Source organism: Stegostoma tigrinum, chromosome 14 (assembly GCF_030684315.1).
Source record: "Stegostoma tigrinum isolate sSteTig4 chromosome 14, sSteTig4.hap1, whole genome shotgun sequence".
NCBI classification, from domain to species: Eukaryota; Metazoa; Chordata; class Chondrichthyes; order Orectolobiformes; family Stegostomatidae; genus Stegostoma; species Stegostoma tigrinum.
The window spans coordinates 1653068-1672808 of NC_081367.1; the positions used below are offsets into that span (position 1 = coordinate 1653068).

General features: G+C 51.3%; 1 protein-coding gene across 8 annotated transcripts in view; it reads left to right on the forward strand.

The window, feature by feature from the left end:
• The window catches only part of cep63 (centrosomal protein 63), a 551023-nt gene that overhangs the window by 505132 nt on the left and 26150 nt on the right, over positions 1-19741 (forward strand). For 7 of the 8 annotated variants that reach the window (XM_059650934.1, XM_048542754.2, XM_059650936.1 and 4 more), the window contains 3 exons: positions 1011-1156; positions 7223-7369; positions 17695-17809. In XM_059650934.1, coding sequence (XP_059506917.1) covers positions 1011-1156; positions 7223-7369; positions 17695-17809 — 408 coding nt within the window. The remainder of the gene's footprint in view (positions 1-1010; positions 1157-7222; positions 7370-17694; positions 17810-19741) is intronic. The other variant, XM_048542756.2, reaches the window with a different exon arrangement.

A 19741-nucleotide genomic window follows, 5' to 3' on the forward strand; every position in this document is an offset into this window, starting at 1 on the left:
CAGACCCACTAAAATGTACTTGATTCCTAGCTGCCCTCTGACTGAAGAGATTCCCACCTCTATCCTAAATGGCCATGCTTGCCCCTCAAGAGGAAATTTGCAACATTGTCTTTTTGTTTCAGATTCCAGAAACAGCCTCTCAGCATCTACTCTATCCTATCCTCTCAGTGTAATGATTCAGTAAGTTCACCTCACTCTCTGAATGCTGTAGTCTTTTTTGTTAATTCACCATGGCTTTTGGACATTGCATTTGTTGCCCATCACTAATTGCGCTGAGAAAGTGATGGTACTTTCCTGAACCACTTCAGCTTTTTTCTGGATGTAGGTTTACCCACAGTGCTACATTTCTTTAAATCTCGTAGCTGTTTGATGCACTTGCTAAGTCATTTCAGAGGATTGCAAGTCTTTGAAATTCTTTGCCTAGAAATTTGCAAATGCTTAGCCATTGAGCATAATCAAGAATGATGTTAATAAATTTTTAAACTCTAAGGTAATAACAGTGCAGCTCACTCCTGCTATTGTTTGTGTTCTTATCTGGAAAATCAGTGGGATTTTCATAGAATCCCTACTGTGTGGAAACAGGCCATTCAGTCCAACAAGTCTATACCACCCCTGCGAAGAGCATCCCATCCAGACCCATTCCCCTAATTTCCCATATCTAACCCACCTAAGCTGAACAACCCTGGGCACTATGGGCAATTTAGCATGGCCAATCCACCTAGCCTGCACATCTTTGGACTGTGGGAGGAAACCAGAGCACCCGGAGGAAACCCACACAGACATGGGGAGAATGTGCAAACTCCACACAGACAGCCGCCCGAGGCTGGAATCGAACCCAGGTCCCTGGCACTGTGAGGCAGCAGTGCTCGCCACTGAGCCGTCCCTGTGTGAAATCAAAATTGCATGTAATGTTTCTCATATCATTTTTATTACACTACCTTTAAACTATTAACTTTATAAGAAGTTCACCTTATGATTTATTTAGATCTTGCATTTTGTTTGATTACTAGAAATCAGTGGAGGAAAATGAGGATCTGAAGAGTAAACTCCAAGCGCAAGAAAATATAATTCAGAGTAAAGATCTTCAGCAGAAACAACTGTACAAGGAGTTGGTCCGGTGTAATGAATTATTGCAGGCTAAAGAGAAAACTGCCAGGTAACCAGCTATTGCAAGGGGGATGTTGTTAATTAAAGTGTATTTGGCAGTGTGATAGCATTAATTGGCTAAGAATATTAGACAAGAAAAGACTTGATGCTTCATCTGCTGTGTATCAAATACTGTATCTTATGCACCAGTGGACAGATATTCCCTGCCTGACACCCAGAAGGTTTACAGTTGCCTGGGAGAGGATTAAAACAAGGTCAGAAGCCCAGGCTAATTAGGGGATTAAATTAAAAAATTGGGTAAATTCCAATCTAACTTCAACTGATGAAAGTTGCTGTGGGGATCACTCTGATCTTCCTAACTCCACGCTGTTCATAGCTCTGATATAAGGTCGTTTCTAACCTGCTTGGATGAATTCTGCTTCTGATTGAAGAAGCTCAATCAGTCAAAAAGCATTTGCCTGTCTCTGAGAGAGGGCCTTTGGTACATGCATTGTGGACTGAATAATCTCAGTCTGCATTGTAACTATTCTGCAATTCACTTTGTGATGTTCGAACCTTAGTTAATTTGAGGTTGTGCCTCAACCTATTTAGTTGAAAGGATTTGTCCACATTAGCACAATCCAATTCAGTGAAAATCTTTGAGATGTTAATCAGATCAGTGCTATCTTTGCAGTGGGCAATTAGGGATGGACAATAAATGCCGTTCTGGCTGATGACATCCTCACTCCATGAATAAATAAAACATTTTTCGAAAATCATAGAATCCCTACAAGTGGAAACAGGCCCTTCAACCCAACAAGTCCACATCAACCCTCAGAGCACCCACCCAAACCCATTCCCCTATAACTGACCTCATCTACACATCTCTGAACACTACGGGCAATTTACCATGGTCAAAACACCCAGCCTGCACATCTTTGGACTGTGGGAGGAAACTGGAGGACCCGGCGGAAACCCGCACAGACATGGGGAGAACATGCAGACTCCGCACAGACAGTCACCCAAGGTTGGAATTGAACCCAGATCCCTGGTGCTGTGAGGCAGCGGTGCTAACCACTGTGCCACCCAGTAGATATAGAGTCCCAACTCTCTGCTGTCTTTAAGGTGCTTTAAATTGTGAATCAAATGTTGTGGTACACTTTCCAAAGCTTTATATTAATCTAACATGAGAGCAGACCAACACAGTAGTTTGGCAGCCGCCACTAAGGTCCTCTTCAAAAACAGTACATCTTGTTTTATAGTCGTCAACCTGTAAATGCATTCTATACAGTCTGGCTATTCCTTTTTGGCATTGATCTGAAACTTTAAAGATGTATGAATGGAAGGTCCTAGTTGTTACAGTATAATTGAGTAAACTAATGAGTAAATATTTGTTACAGAAACTAAAATAATAATAATATTACTACTGATATTAGCTAAAAGCCAATTGTCCACTATAGATCAGTGGTAGCTCTCCCATCTTTGAATTGTTGGGTCAAGCCCTACTCTACAGACTTGAAATCTCGGTACTGAAAGGGTGGATAAATATTTTGTGACAGTCCTTCAAAGAAAGATAGAGTTTCCCAGGTGTCCTGAGCTATTGTTGCTCCTTCAAGCAATATCACTGAAACAGATTTAACTAGGTGTTATTGCAGTGCTGTTTATAAGCTTGCTCTGCATAAACTGGCTACCATATTTTCGACATTACAAAATTTCAGAAGCACTTCAGGTAGCACCTTGCAATGCCCTGAGATCTTGTAATGTCTTGTATAAATGCAGCTCTTTCTGACATTTTCTTTATTAAAGCCAACTGAAATCAATTGGTGATGAAAGCATAACATTGCATTTTGATTGTATTTGTGTACCCTTTGTATTGCTGCCATGGTGACCAAGCACTAATCATTTTAACACCACCTTTTCAAGTTCTGCTGCAAGACTCAGAACTCATAATTTAGCCTGGTCCTTCAGAGCAAAGACAAAAGATCCCATGGCACTATTTGAATTATAGGGATTTTGTCCAGTACCCTCAACAATATTTTTTGCTCAACTAATACATCAAAAGCTATGTATCAACATGCCTTACAACAAAAACAAAAGGACTGCAGATACTGTGAATCAAAGACAAAAATAGAAATTGCTGGAAAAGCTCAAAGGGCCTGGCAGCATCTGTGGAGAGAAATCAGGGTTGACTGTTCGGGTCAAGCGACCCTTCCTCAGACCTGGCATACATCGAGAGAAATGGTTTTTCCCACACCCACTCTATAAAATTTCTAACACTCTGCCTAAGCATTTCTCTTGTACTGTGGCTACTGTGTTTGATAGATTTAAAGGAGTTCACTGAGTGAAGTGGTTTGAAGTATTTTTGCCCGATCTGATCAAGGTTTATCTAAGTGCAAATGTGTTATCCTTATGAGTCTAGCATATGTAAGATGGATCAAACTTTGAGCAGCCAACTGTGCCTCGTCTAGGTAATTGTGCAAGAGTCAGCAAATGATGCTTCTTTCACCCAATGTTCTTCCCAAGGACGAACTATTGAAAATGTTGAATTTTAAAAGAAATTATTTTAACAACAGTATTTTAAACCATATTGAAAGAAAAGCAATTGAATTGTGTGGTTTTATCTGGATGACAGGGTTTAAAAAATTCCTTAAAATTTGTGCCTCAGTGTAGATGTGTAAAATTTGAGAAACCTATTCAGTGCGCCCTTGTCGTCTTTCTATGCTGCATCCATGTACAGAAGAAAGATGAGTTGCATTAAAATGTAGCGAAGATTACTGAAAATGGTTGTATCAGCCAAATCAAAAAATTTGAAAGTTGAAATTCCATTCTGAGACAGAATGAATCATATAGGTCGACACTTCATAATACTTGAATAATATTGCATTGAGTTATTAAAAGCAATAAGCGAAATGGCAAATGTATTAGTCATAATGCACACTAGAATCAAGAATTGTGCCTATTGATTGCAAAATTGCAAATGTCATTCTATTATTCACGAAGAGAAAAACCCATAAATATAGATTGTCAGTTTAGTGTGAATTGTAGGAAGATTACTAGAAGCTGTTAGGGCGAAAGTGTGACAAGGTGCTTCAGTGTGTATAATAGTCAGAGAATGTTAGCATTGGTTTGTACTGGGTAAGCCAGGTCTGACAAATTCATTACACTGTTTTCAAGAAATCATGGTGGGTAAACCAGTGTTTATAAATGTTGTTGATATGAATTTGCAAAAAGAAATTGATACAGTCCATTACAAAGAGTTTTCAGAAAGAAATGGAAGTACGTGGCATTGGATTCAACCTTGTGATAACCAACCTTGATTGGTTAGACAGTGAACAGTGTAGGGGAAAATAGGAATTGGCAAGATATGACATACAATGTCTTGATCTGTTGTGGGCTTTGGGCTGTTTACCACATCTATTTATAACTTGGATGAAGGAAGAGTGTCATATATCCAAGTTTACAGATGACTGCAGTTTAGGTTATATGGTAAGCTGGGTAGATGGGAACTAGTAGTTCTGAAGAGGCAGAGATTGACTTTGGAAAGTCTGTATATGTTCATTGTGGGGAATGATGATGTGATCCACTGAAGACTAATGGATCGTTGACATATTAGGAAAAGATTAATAACTGGAAGCAGCAAATGGATTTTGGCATTTCATGCACACCAATCAATAGAGACTGGTGCACAGATGTTAAAAAGTAGTTAACAAACCTGACGGCTGGCTACCACCACAGTCCGCACGGGGCCTGCCGTGGCCACACTTGGCCACAGCCGCTGTCCGCTATTGGTGTTCCCACTTTGGAGGCCGGTGCTAAGCGTCAGAGCCTGAGAAGACAAAAGAGGAGAAGAAAACCACAGAAGGGGCGGTGCGGTGGCTCAGCGGTTATTACTGCAGTCTCACAGCGCCAGGGACCCGGGTTCGATTCCCACCTTGGGCAACTGTCTGTGTGGAGTTTGCACATTCTCCCCGTGTCTGCGTGGGTTTCCTCCGGGTGCTCCAGTTTCCTCCCGCACTTGGCCCCACACCACCTCCGTCACCCCTATCCCAGGCCCCAAGATGACCTTCCATATCAACAGATGTTCACCTGCACATCTGCCAATGTGGTATACTGTATCCACTGTACCCGGTGTGGCTACCTCTACATTGGGGAAACTAAGCAGAGGCTTGAGGACCGCTTTGCAGAACACCTCCGCTTGGTTCGCAACAAACAACTGCACCTCCCAGTCGTGAACCATTCTAACTCCCCCTCCCATTCCTTAGGTGACATGTCCATCATGGGCCTCCTGCAGTGCCACAATGATGCCACCCGAAGGTTGCAAGAACAGCAACTCATATTCCGCTTGGGAACCCTGCAGTCCAATGGTATCGATGTGGACTTCACAAGCTTCAAGATCTTCCCTTCCCCCACTGCATGCCAAAACCAGCCCATCTCGGCTCCTCCCCCCACTGCATCCCAAAACCAGCCCAGCCTGTCTCCGCTTCCCTAACCTGTTCTTCCTCTCACCCATCCCCTCCTCCCACCTCAAGCCGCACCTCCGTTTCCTACCTACTCACCTCATCCTGTCTCCTTGACCTGTCCGTCTTCCCTGGACTGACCTATCCCCTCCCTACCTCCTCACCTATACTCTCCTCTCTACCTATCTTCTTTTCTCTCCACCATCGGTCCAACTCCCCCTCTCTCCCTATTTATTCCAGTTCCCTCTCCCACCCCCCTCTCTGATGAAGTGTCTAGGCCCGAAGCGTCAGCTTTTGTGCTCCAAAGATGCTGCTTGGCCTGCTGTGTCCATCCAGCTCCACACTTTGTTATCTTGGATTCTCCAGCATCTGCAGTTCCCATTATCACAGATAAGAGAGTAGTTTGAGATTGGTGCAGAAGTTAGAGAGCAAATTACAAAGACAAGACAGGCAAAATCATGGCAGGGAATGAGGGAAGACTGACAAATTAAACTGCATTTATTTGTAAAGTTTTCTGAGCTACAACACAAGATTATGTTTTATATAATTGATTCAGTCACGGGATTAGAGCTTCGCTGGCTGGGTCAGCATTTGTTATCCACCCCATTCATAGACAGCTTTAGTATCTGAGGAGAGCTGATATTGGACTGTAATTTAAATCCTTTTTCACGATGTTCTAACTACTCTGTAAGTAATGCTTATGCTTTCCTTTAATTCTGTTTGTGTAAGACCATTTTTTCACAACTGTAAGATTTGTATCTAGGTACTTGTATGTAAGATGGTACCATTAAGAGGCAACCATTGTAAAAGTGTTTCACTGTACTCCTATACTTCTCTATTGTGTTACATGTGACAATAAAGGGTATTCTATTCTATTCCATTCCACACTATTCTATCCAAGTATTGTGTCTATAACAGCAATGCAGAGGCTGGGAATTCTGATGAAAATAACTTCTGTCCTATCTCCTTAATGCCTGCCCACCATTTACAAGGCACAAATCAAGAGTATGTTAGAATACTGTGCAATTATCTGACAGAATGCAGTTCCAATAAAGTTCCGACTCAAAGCTCAACATCATTCAGGAAAAAAACAGGTTGTATTTGTTCAGCACCACGTTCAGTGCCTTCACCATTTGCTGTCTCCACCATTGGCACACGTTGACAGCAGTGTATGTTATCAAAAAGCATGGCACTAACTCAGCATTTCTCCTTGGACAGAATCTCCTAACCCTATGACCTCTGCCACCAAGAAGGACAGGGGCATCATTTTCAAACCACTCAGCTCCAAGTCAGGATGGTATGTCATCGTTGTTCCTTCAGTGTCGCTGGCCCAAAATTCTAGAACTCCTTAATGGCATTGTGGGTGTATCTATACCCTATACATATTGTGGCTGTTCGAGAAGGAGGATCACCTTGCCAAGGACAATTTGACATTGACAATAAGTGGAGATATTGTGAGCAATACACTCATGAACAAAAACTATAGTTCAATATTTCATATTTTGAAACAATGGATAGTTTTGTTTTGAACTGTCTTTGCTTTCCTACCTCCACAAATGATGCTTATTCACCAGCTGGAAGAGTGAGGTGAATTGAAATGATCATGTTATGAATTCAGATAACTCTCTATAAAAGCATGGAGATTTTTTTTGACGATTGTTTTTGATTCTGAATCCTAGCAGATCATTAGAAGATAGCTTGCTGGAGAAGCCATGTAATGATATTTCTCACAGACAGCCTGATCTCCAACAGGCACCTGTGCATTTCCAAGAAAACCTGCAAGGTGATATGGATTTCAAGGAAGAATTCCTGCTTCTTCAGCACAGGTAAGCACCTTGAGATTTGTAAAGAGACTGAAGGCATGAGCACAAGTTAATAGCTGAAACTTTTTCTTGCTTTTGTTCAGATACTTGCAGCATCTGCACATCAGTGAATCATTGAATCATACATTACAAAAGAGAGTCATTTTCCCAATCTTGTCTATGTTGACTGTGAAAGATCTACTTAATTTGTCCCATTCCCCTTCTCTTTTTTTTAAAAGAGCTATAAAAATTCTTCCTTTCAAGTATATTATGCTTTGATATTCACTTCTTAGCCTTGTCAGAGCAAATCATGAAAGACCATCACCCAAACCGACTGAGCATTCCTAATTTTTATATTCTGCTTTTTAGATTCACAGCATCTGCAGTATTCTGCTTTTGAATGAATGAATTTGAATCTGATATGCCCCTCCTTTGTTTTGTTTGCTTGGAATGTTGGGCATGTGCACTGCTTTAAATACTGGCACAGTTCCCTCTTTTTTTTGCCATTGATATTGCTTGTGTTAACACAGCTTTGGGCCACATTGTATATTCCTAAACTATTTGCAACTTTTTTGGATATTGATATCCTCCTGTGTTTCTTTTCATAATCGCTATTTGTAGCTTTTGTTGTTTGCATTGTCACCCTTTGCATCTTTTTCCTTCATCAGGATCTGTGCTTTCTTTTTTATATTTTTTGCATTATATGTTTTTCCTTTTAGTTTAATGTTGCCCCTCTCACCTTCTGTATCTGTGCGTGTTTTTTGTGGCAAATAGAACTGTTGCCCTTTAGCTGTAGAAGCTGCTCTATATTCCATTAAATTCTTTTTTGAACATAGTCTAGTGATGACCTTTCCATGAATACATTTACTCCATTTACTCTGGGCTGTTAATAGCGCTTTGTGTTGAAATCAGTTCTACCTACATCTAAAACCATTTTCACATCTCTTTCTTTCAAATAGCATGTTGAACTCATTCATATTGTAATCTCTGTTAGAAGATTACCCAATATACAATTTGGAACTAAACCTTTCTCATTCCTCTTTCCAAAACCTAACCTAGCTTGCTGTCTTATTCAGAAAACTGGTCAGGGAAGGCTGTCAAAATGTACTACCTTTCTAATTTGTGTCTCATTCTTCCAATCTGTATGGAAATTAAAATGCCTTTTTAAAACTATCTTGTTTTTTGCAAGCTGTTTCTTTCTAAATCTATACAATGTACCACTTCACAACTGCTACCAGGACACCTATGCCAACACCACTACAGTGCTGCTTTCTTTTTTATTTCTTATTCTTCCTATAAAGCCTGTATCTATTCACTTCATTACAATCAAAATTATTTCATCTGTAATCCCCCCCATCCCCACTCTCCTGGCCTTTTCCTGTTTTCCTCCTAAACCTAATCTGTACATTTCGTTCTTCGTCCTGACTGTCATACAGCATGTATGATTACCATTTCATTCATTTGTTCTAAGTTCAATTTCCACATGCAGTTCACTCATTTGTTGCTTAATGTATTTATATAATGTGTTCTTGATTGGGCCACGGGTGGCATGGTGGCTTAGTGATTAGCACTGCTACCTCACAGCGCCAGGTTACTTGGGTTCAATTCTAGCCTCCTGCGACTGCAGTGTGGAGTTTGCACATTCTGCCCGTGTCTGTGCAGGTTTCTTCCAGGTACTCTGGTTTCCTCCCACAGTTTGAAGATGTGCAGACTAGGTGGATTGGCCGTGCTAAATTGCCTGTGGTGTCCAGGGATGTGTAGGTTAGGTAGATTAGCCATTGGAAATACAGGTTTGCAGAGATAAGTTGAGGTGGGGGATCTGGAAGGGATGCTTTTCGGAGAGTCAGTGTGGTCTTGTTGGGCTGAATGGCCTGTTTCCACACTGTAGCGATTCTTCAACTTGAATTGTTTTATACACGTTTCATGTTTCTTTGTCCTCGCTTCACTGCTTTACATCTTTTTGTTTTCTCGTGGTGCCAGAAGTACTGACTATAACTTTTGTTTTAGTTTGTTTCCAATCTAGCACCTCTACAAATATAACTTTTTAAACTGACCTCTACCTGCTAGTCCTTGTGACCGACTTGTTTATTAGAATCTGGTCCTGGCCTGTTTCAGATAGTTCAAATGGGTTCTGTACTGTTTCTTCCTGTTCTACTACTAATCCTTCCCTTTAATCTGCTTATACCCTGTATCAGTCAGCACCAGCCAACCAATGAGTTTTTAGGTCCTAGCTCCCAGCACTCAGCAAACAGGACCTGTTTGTGTCCACTCCTCCCAATACTTTTAATTTCAACATGGACCTTGGCAACTCAATCCTCCCTTTTTCATTCCAAGTTCTTCAGTCAATACTAACTTGTGACCACTGAGTCTCTCAAATCCTACTTTGTATATTTCACCAACAGTGGAATAAAACAATATTAGATTCTAATCAGACTGTCCAGTATTACCTCACCACCTTCAGTGTTATAAAAACAGATAGAAAGCTTTGTTATTATACTTCTAGATTTCATTAGTGCTGTGTATAATGCAAGATACCTAAGCCGTCCATTTCTTATGGAAGTTAACGGAGTGAGTTACAACTCTGAACCCGAGTAGTAAGCACCAATATCCAATGCTTTTTTTCAAAATTGTAACTCTGGTTCTTAGAGCCATTAGATACTATTGCTGTAATAAAACAGAGAACTACAGATGCTGAAGATCTGAACCAAAAAAACACACATTGTTGAAGAAACTCAGCAGATTTAGCAGCATCTGTGGAGACAAAGCAGAGAGAGTGTTGCGAGCCCCGTCACCCTTCTTCAGAACCAATAGCAGCTAGGAGAAAGTGCTTTATAATTGCTGAAGATAGTGGGTAAGAGGAAGGAGGGGGAAAAGGAGGAAGTGGACAGGTGGAGATTGAGCCCAGAGAGTGCGAGAGACTGGCAAATAAAGGAACGGATAATGGTAAACTGAGAAAAATTGATCATGGTGACTAAATGTAGATGAAAATTGGTTGGCTGTACTGGAAATAGCCTATGTCATGGTAGGATCTAGGGTGTAAGAGTGGGTAAAGGACTTGACAAGAGGTTTATAAGTTCAAAAATTATTGTATGCTATATTGAGTCATGAAGTCTCCAGGGTCCCCAAATGGGAAATGACTTGCTGTTCTCCCGTCTCGTACCGAGCTTTGCTGGAGCACTGCAGCAGGCCTGAGATGGCAGTGTTGGCCAGGGAACATGATGTGTTGAAGTGGCATGCAACTGGAAGATTCGTCATTTTTGTGGAGTTCCACAAAGCTGTTGTTGTGGCTCTGTTTCATCTTGCCAAGTCGAGAGTATGCCACATTGTGAGCTGCAGGTAAAATAGACTTGATTGAGAAGGTGTCCGGAGGATGGAGGTAAACGGGCAGGTGCTTCATCCTGCAGTTGTGGGAGATGATGGCAGTGGAAGGGGTGTGAACCAATGTATCTTGGAGAGAATGGTCCCTGCAGAAGGCTGGCAAAGGAGTAGGGGGATAAGTGTCTGATGGTGCCATTTGTTGGTGGTGATGGAATTGGTGACCGATGACCCTTTTGGTGCGGGTGCTGATGTGGTGAAATAAGGAAGACCATGGGATCCTGTTGTTGTGTGAAAGGGGAGAGATGAGGACAGAAATGCAGGAAATGGGTTGGATATTTCTGAGGTCCCCTTGTAGAAGGTGACAACACAACAGATGCCACCCTTGTCAGCATTTCACAGGGACCATCTGCTTTGGGACACTCTGGTCCACTCCATTCCCAGTACCTCCCCACACCCCATGGCACCTTCCTCGTACCTCCTTCCACTTCACTGACCCAGTTCCCAAATGCACCTTCCAGGTGAAGTAGCAATCTACTGTATTTGTTCCTCAAAACGTGATCTCCTCAACACTGGATATAAGATTCTGGGTGATTGATTTGCGGAATACTTTTGTCCTGTCCTCAGAAATGACCCATAAGCTGCTTGTTACTTCAACGTACCATCATGTACCGCGGCCAGTATCTCTGTCACAGGCTTATTACAGTGCTCCAGCGAGTGTCGGTGCAGGCTGAAAGACTTCTCACTTGCCCCCCACCCCCCTTCGCTTGCTCGTGCGCACCCTCCACACCCCCCTCGCTCGCGCGCGCGCGCCTTCCCCCTCGCGCGCGCGCGCGCCTCCCCCCCCCTTCTCGCTCACTCGCGCGCGCCTTCCCCCCCTTCTCGCTCGTGCGCGCACGTGCCTTCCCCCCCATTCTCGCTCGGGCGCGCGCGCCTTCCCCCCCTTCTCGCTCGCGCGCGCGAGCCTCCCCCCCCTTCTCGCTCACGCGCGCGCCTTCCCCCTTCTCGCTTGCGTGCGCCTTCCCCCCCTTCTCGCTCGCACGCGCCCGCCTTCCCCCCCTTCTCGCTCGCGCGCGCCCGCCTTCCCCCCCTTCTCGCTCGCGCGCGCCCGCCTTCCCCCCCCTTCTCGCTCGCGCGCACGTGCCTTCCCCCCTTCTCGCTCTCGCGCGCACGCCTTCACCCCCTTCTCGGTCTCGCGCGCACGCCTTTCCCCCCTTCTCGCTCGCGCGCGCGCCTTCCCCCCCTTCTCGCTCCCGCGCGCGCGCCTTCCCCCCTTCTCGTTCGTGCTTGCGCGCGCGTGCCTTCCCCCCCCTTCTAGCTAGCGCGCGCGCGCCTTCTCCCCCTTCTCGCTAGCGCGCGCGCGCCTTCTCCCCCTTCTCGCTCGCGCCTTCTCCCCCTTCTCGCTCGCGCGCGCGCGCGCCTTCTCCCCTTCTCGCTCGCGCGCACGCGCCTTCCCCCACTTCTCGCTCGCGCGCACGTGCCTTCCCCCCCTTCTCGCTCGCGCGCGTGCCCGCGCCTTCCCCCCTTCTCGTTCGTGCTTGCGTGCGCGCGCCTTCCCCCTTCTCGCTTGCGTGCGCCTTCCCCCCCTTCTCGCTCGCGCGCGCCCGCCTTCCCCCCCTTCTCGCTCGCGCGCACGTGCCTTCCCCCCCTTCTCGCTCGCGCGCGCCCGCCTTCCCCCCCTTCTCGCTCGCGCGCACGTGCCTTCCCCCCCTTCTCGCTCGCGCGCGTGCCCGCGCCTTCCCCCCTTCTCGTTCGTGCTTGCGTGCGCGTGCCTTCCCCCCCTTCTCATTCACGCGCGCGCTCCTTCCCCCCCTTCTCGCTCGCGCGCGCGCGTGCCTTCCCCCCTTGTCGCTCGCGCGCGCGCGCCTTCCCCCCTTCTCGTTCGTGCTTGCGCGCGCGTGCCTTCCCCCCCTTCTCGTTCGCGCGCGCGCGCCTTCCCCCCCTTCTCGCTCGCACGCGCGCCTCCCCCCTTCTCGCTCGCGCGCGCGCCCGCGCCTTCCCCCCTTCTCGTTCGTGCTTGCGTGCGCGTGCCTTCCCCCCCTTCTCATTCACGCGCGCGCTCCTTCCCCCCCTTCTCGCTCGCGCGCGCGCGTGCCTTCCCCCCTTGTCGCTCGCGCGCGCGCGCCTTCCCCCCTTCTCGTTCGTGCTTGCGCGCGCGTGCCTTCCCCCCCTTCTCGTTCGCGCGCGCGCGCCTTCCCCCCCTTCTCGCTCGCACGCGCGCCTCCCCCCTTCTCGCTCGCGCGCGCGCCCGCGCCTTCCCCCCTTCTCGTTCGTGCTTGCGTGCGCGTGCCTTCCCCCCCTTCTCATTCACGCGCGCGCGCCTTCCCGCCTTCTCGCTCGCGCGCGCGCGTGCCTTCCCCACCTTGTCGCTCGCGCGCGCGCGCCTTCCCCCCTTCTCGTTCGTGCTTGCGTGCGCGCCTTCTCCCCCTTTTTTGCGCGCGCGCGCCTTCCCCCCCTTCTCATTCTCGCGCGCGCGCCTTCCCCCGTTCTCGCTCGCGCGTGCGCGTGCCTTCCCCCCCTTCTCGCTCTCGCGCGCCTCCCCCCCTTCTTGCTCGCGCGCGCGCACCTTCCCCCCCTTCTCGCTCGCGCGCGCGCACGCGCCTTCCCCCCTTCTCGTTCGTGCTCGCGCGAGCGCGCCTTCCCCCCCTTCTCGCTCGCGCGCGCGCCCGCGCCTTCCCCCTTCTCGTTCGTGCTTGCGTCCGCGTGCCTTCCCGCCCTTCTCGCTCGCGCGCGCGCGTGCCTTCCCCCCCTTCTCGCTCGCGCGCGCGCGCCTTCCCCCCCTTCTCGCTCGCTCGCGCGCGCGCGCCTTCCCCCCTCTCGCTCGCGCGTGCGCCTTCCCCCCCTCGCTCGCGTGCCCCTCCCCCCCCTTGTCGCTCCTGTGCGCGCGCCTTCCCCCCCTTCTCGCTCGCGCGCAGCGCGTGCCTTCCCCCCTTCTCGCTCGCGCACGCGCACGTGCCTTCCCCTCTTCTCGTTCGCAGCGCGCGCGCCTTCCCCCCTTCTCGCTCGCGCGCGCGCCTCCCCCCTTCTTGCTCGCGCGCGCGCCCGCGCCTTCCCCCCTTCTCGTTCGTGCTTGCGTGCGCGTGCCTTCCCCCCCTTCTCATTCACGCGCGCGCGCCTTCCCCCCCTTCTCCCTCCCTCGCTCGCGCGCTCGCGCCTTCCCCCCTTCTCGCTCGCGCGCCTTCCCCCCCTTCTCGCTCGCTCGCGCGCGCGCGCCTTCCCCCCCTTCTCGCTCGCTCGCGCGCGCGCCTTCCCCCCCTCGCTCGCGCGCGCGCCTTCCCCCCCTCGCTCGCGCGCGCGCCTTCCCCCCCCTCGCTCGCGCGCCCCTTCCCCCCTTGTCGCTCCCGTGCGCGTGCCTTCCCCCCTTCTCATTCACGCGCGCGCGTGCCTTCCCCCCCTTGTCGCTCGCGCGCGCGCGCCTTCCCCCCTTCTCGTTCGTGCTTGCGCGCGCGTGCCTTCCCCCCTTCTCGTTCGCGCGCGCGCGACTTCCCCCCCCTTCTCGCTCGCGCGCGCGCCCGCGCCTTCCCCCCTTCTCGTTCGTGCTTGCGTGCGCGTGCCTTCCCCCCCTTCTCATTCACGCGCACGCGCCTTCCCCGCATTCTCGCTCGCGCGCGCGCGTGCCTTCCCCACCTTGTCGCTCGCGCGCACGCGCCTTCCCCCCTTCTCGTTCGTGCTTGCGTGCGCGCCTTCCCCCCTTCTCATTTGCGCGCGCGCGCCTTCCCCCCTTCTCATTCTCGCGCGCACGCCTTCCCCCCGTTCTCGCTCGCACGCGCGCGTGCCTTACCCCCTTCTCGCTCTCGCGCGCCTCCCCCCTTCTTGCTCGCTCGCGCGCGCGCCCGCGCCTTCCCCCCTTCTCGTTCGTGCTCGCGCGCGTGCGCCTTCCCCCCCTTCTCGCTCGCGCGCGCGCCCGCGCCTTCCCCCCTTCTCGTTCGTGCTTGCGTCCGTGTGCCTTCCCCCCCTTCTCGCTCGCGCGCGCGCGTGCCTTCCCCCCCTTCTCACTCGCGCGCGCCTTCCCCCCCTTCTCGCTTGCTCGCTCGCGCGCGCGCGCCTTCCCCCCCTTCTCGCTCTCGCGCGCGGGCGCCTTCCCCCCTTCTCGCTCGCGCGCACGCGCCTTCCCCCACTTCTCGCTCGTGCGCCCGCACGCCTTCCCCCCTTCTCGCTCGCGCGCACGTGCCTTCCCCCCCTTCTCGCTCGCGCGCGCGCCCGCGCCTTCCCCCCTTCTCGTTCGTGCTTGCATGCGCGTGCCTTCCCCCCTTCTCATTCACGCACGCGCGCCTTCCCCCCCCTTCTCGCTCGCGCGCGCGCGTGCCTTCCCCCCTTGTCGCTCGCGCGCGCGCGCTTCCCCCCTTCTCGTTCGTGCTTGCGCGCGCGCGCCCGCGCCTTCCCCCCTTCTCGTTCGTGCTTGCGTGCGCGTGCCTTCCCCCCCTTCTCATTCACGCGCGCGCGCCTTCCCCGCCTTCTCGCTCGCGCGCACGCGTGCCTTCCCCACCTTGTCGCTCGCGCACGCGCGCCTTCCCCCCTTCTCGTTCGTGCTTGCGTGCGCGCCTTCCCCCCCTTCTCATTTGCGCGCGCGCGCCTTCCCCCCCATCTCATTCTCGCGCGCGCGCCTTCCCCCCGTTCTCGCTCGCGCGCGCGCGTGCCTTCCCCCCCTTCTCGCTCTCGCGCGCCTCCCCCCCTTCTTGCTCGCGCGCGCGCACCTTCCCCCCCGTCTCGCTCGCGCGCGCGCCCGCGCCTTCCCCCCTTCTCGTTCGTGCTCGCGCGAGCGCGCCTTCCCCCCCTTCTCGCTCGCGCGCGCGCCCGCGCCTTCCCCCCTTCTCGTTCGTGCTTGCGTCCGTGTGCCTTCCCCCCCTTCTCGCTCGCGCGCGCGCGTGCCTTCCCCCCCTTCTCGCTCGCGCGCGCGCGTGCCTTCCCCCCCTTCTCACTCGCGCGCGCGCGTGCCTTCCCCCCCTTCTCACTCGCGCGCGCCTTCCCCCCCTTCTCGCTTGCTCGCTCGCGCGCGCGCGCCTTCCCCCCCTTCTCGCTCTCGCGCGCGGGCGCCTTCCCCCCTTCTCGCTCGCGCGCACGCGCCTTCCCCCACTTCTCGCTCGTGCGCCCGCACGCCTTCCCCCCTTCTCGCTCGCGCGCACGTGCCTTCCCCCCCTTCTCGCTCGCGCGCCCGCGCCTTCCCCCCTTCTCGTTCGTGCTTGCGTGCGCGTGCCTTCCCCCCCTTCTCGTTCGCGCGCGCGCGCGCCTTCCCCCCCTTCTCGCTCGCACGCGCGCCTCCCGCCTTCTCGCTCGCGCGCGCGCCCGCGCCTTCCCCCCTTCTCGTTCGTGCTTGCGTGCGCGCCTTCCCCCCCTTCTCATTTGCGCGCGCGCGCCTTCCCCCCCATCTCATTCTCGCGCGCGCGCCTTCCCCCCGTTCTCGCTCGCGCGCGCGCGTGCCTTCCCCCCTTTTCGCTCTCGCGCGCCTTCCCCCCTTCTCGCTCGCGCGCGCGCCTTTCCCCCCCTTCTCGCTCTCGCGCGCGCGCCTTCCCCCCTTCTCACTCGCGCGCACGCGCCTTCCCCCCCTTCTCGCTCGCGCGTGCCCCTTCCCCCCCTTCTCGCTCTCGCGCGTGCTTTCCCCCACTTCTCGCTCTTGCGCGCGCGCCTCCCCCCCCTCGCTCTTGCGCGCCTCCCCCCCTTCTCGCTCGCGCACGCGCGCCTTCCCCCCTCCTTGCTCGCGCGCGCGCGCCTTCCCCCCTCGTTGCTCGCGCGCGCGCGCCTTCCCCCCTCCTTGCTCGCGCGCGCGCGCCTTCCCCCCTCCTCGCTCGCGCGCGCGCGCCTCCCCCCCTCCTCGCTCGCGCGCGCGCGCCTCCCCCCCTTCTCGCTCTCGCGCGCGCGCCTTCCCCCCCTTCTCGCTCTCGCCCGCGCGCCTTCCCCCCCTTCTCGCTCTCGCGCGCGCGCCTTCCCCCCTTCTCGCTCGTGTGCGCGCGCCTCCCCCTCTTCTCGCTCGCGCGCGCGCGCCTTCCCCCCTTCTCGCTAGCGCGCGCCTTCCCCCCTTCTCGCTAGCGCGCGCCTGCGCCTCCCCCCTTCTCGCTCTTGCGCGCCTCCCCCCTTCTCGCTCTTGCGCGCCTCCCCCCCTTCTCGCTCGCGCGCATGCGCGCCTTCCCCCCTTCTCGTTCGTGCTTGCGCGCGCGTGCCTTCCCCCCTTCTCATTCGCGCGCACGCGCCTTCCCCCCATCTCGCTCGCGCGCGTGCGCGCCTCCCCCCCTTCTCGCTCACGCGTGCGCGCCTCCCCCCCTTCTCGCTCTCGCTCTCGCGCTCGCGCCTTCCCCCCCTTCTTGCTCGCGCGCGCCCGTGCCTTCCCCCCTTCTCGCTCGCGCTCGCGCGCCTTCCCCCCCTTCTCACTCGCGCGCGCGCGCCTTCCCCCCCCCCTCGCTCGCTCTCACCCTCTCTCTCATCCGCGCTGTCACCCTCGCACTCAACCGCGCTGTCATCCTCTCTCAGGTAGAATGTGCAACATCCACACAGACAGTTGCCTGAGGCTGGTATTGAACCCAGGTCCCTGGCGCTGTGAGACTGCAGTGCTAACCACTGAGCCACCGTGTTGCTGTCTCGGTTCCATCTTCATCTACCCACCTACTCACTTACTCTGTCATTTTCTCTCTTTCTCTCTTCCCTTGGTCCCTCCCTCCCTCTCCCCGTTTTTCACATCTTCCCCCCCACCCCCTCCATGTGTCTCTCTCTGTCTTCCTCGTCCCCAACCTCTCTAACTATGTCTCTATGACTCTGTCAGTGACTCTCACGCACGCATCCAGCCAACCCTAATCTTCAGCATATACACCATCATTTCCAAGCTAATACCAGCTCTGAAAGTAGGGTCACTGGACTCAAAACTTTAACTCTGCTGTCTCTACCAGACATACTGAGTCTCTCTAGTAATTTCTGTTTTTGTTTTAAATTCTATTATTGGTCTGGCTGAATAGAGTACTGTAAATTTTAGAGGAGAAGCAGTTAGGTTAATTGTAGCGCAGCTAGTTTCTTGGTATGCATTTTAAAAAAAAGGACACTTCTATCAGTTTAGATTCATCGAATGACCGCTGCACACTTCTGTCTGGAGAAATTTGCAAAAAAGATGAAGAACTGAAGCAAATGGAAGATGAGCACAGTAAAAGCAAAATGGACATTAAAAAGGTACAGAATGAATATTAGATACTACAGTGCCTTCCTTCTTCTTCAGTTGCATTAATTGCTAATTCTTTTTATTTAGTTGGTTAGAATAAATCACTTGTTTTTATGCTATATAACTCCCCAGTTTCTGTTTATTACTTCACTAACAACTATTGCAGAAATTGGCATTTCTCCTTTCATTGCTATCATTTTACTATTACGCCTGTCCTCAACTCTGAGAAGCCGCCCTTCCGTTGATGGCTTGTACGCCTTGATGCACCTCGATGTCACTCAAATTCAGAGTTGCCCTTCTCTGAAACTCTGTCAACTGATTTTATTCCTCTTGCTTCTGAAGGCTGTGACAGTCAGCTTTGGCATGAATAGAACGGATTGGACCTTGAGGGGCTGAATGGCTTACTTCTGATCCTACACTTAACAGACTCTGGTATCTCCTGAATAATCCTGTACATTGGAAACGGCAACCTAACCTTAGAGTGGGGAGGGAGGTATTACAGTTTGCTAATCACATCAAATTCCAGCAGGACTCAGCGAAATTGGATTAGGTGCAGTAACACTATCAAATTTCTTCCTCACCTACAGCTCTAGATGCTAAAGCTAATCTCTCAGCTACCTCAAAATGATGAGCTAACGGTTTAGACCATATAATTGATCTTGTGTTAATTCCACCCTACCTTAACTCTGCACCAAAAATATGACATGCATCCTGCTTCCAGATGACTAACATTGACATTCTTTAACCATCTTCTCACTGGGTGCCTGATGTGAAATTGGATTGACCTTTTTCTGTATTTTCTTCACTGAGGAAAAACATTCAACCTTCACATCTTGATTATGCTTCTCACCTACATCAGGAGCTTGTTACATTAATAAATAACAGCTGGGGAAATTTGTAGTCCAGTTTATTTGAGACACTAGCAAAGTGGCAGCATTTGGGTGTAATGATTTTATCTTAGAATGTTTTATCTGCTTGTGCGATATGGGTTTCACTGGCTGGGACAGTATTTTATTACCTATGCCTTATTTGTTTGGGGAAAGTAGTCGTGAATTGACTTCTTGAACAACTCTTTGGGCGTAGAGACGGTGCTGTTCAGAATTCAGTTCCAAAATTTTGACCCAGCAACAATAAAAGAGCAGTAATAATTGTTCAGAGTCAAGTTGGTGAGAAGCTCTGGAAGGAAACCTGCAGATGACAATGTCCCCATGTATCTGCTGACCTTGTCCTTCCACATGCTAAAGGTCACATGTTTGAAGGATGAATTGACAGTCCACAATAAGGCACAATTTGTGGTTTGTGAGTATATTGCAGCACATCATGGTTGACTTTGGTCCAAGCAAATTTTGACCATGTTATCACAAGCTCATTTGCACATGTCCTAAGAAAATCTGCCATACAGTCGTGGAATCATTCAGCACAGAACAATCCTTCAGCTCACTGTGTCTATGCTGGCCAACAAACAACAACCTACACTAGTCACATTTACCTGCACTTGGTCCATAGCCTACTATGCCCTGTCATTGAAGTACTTCTCCAAATGCTTCTTAAATATTGTGAGAGTACCTGCTTCCCTATCGCCTCAGGCAGCACGTTCCATATTTCTGACACCTGCTGGGTGATTTTTTTTTCTCTCTGATGTCCTCTAAATCACTTACTTCTCATCTTAAACCTCTTGGTCTTAGACATGTCTGCCAAGGGGAAGAAATGCTCATGATCCAGTCTGTCTGTGCCTCTCATAATTTTGTATGCCTCAATTGGACAATGCCTCAGCCTCCTGTGCTTTGAGGAAGATGAATCCACCCTCCCGTCATAACTGAGATTTTTCATTCCAGTCAACAACCTGGTGAATCTCCTCTGCAGCCTGTCCAGTATAATCATCTCCTTTGCTTTATAAAGTGTGAAAATAGACGATAAGTATTCCTTTAAGATCTCACCCATGT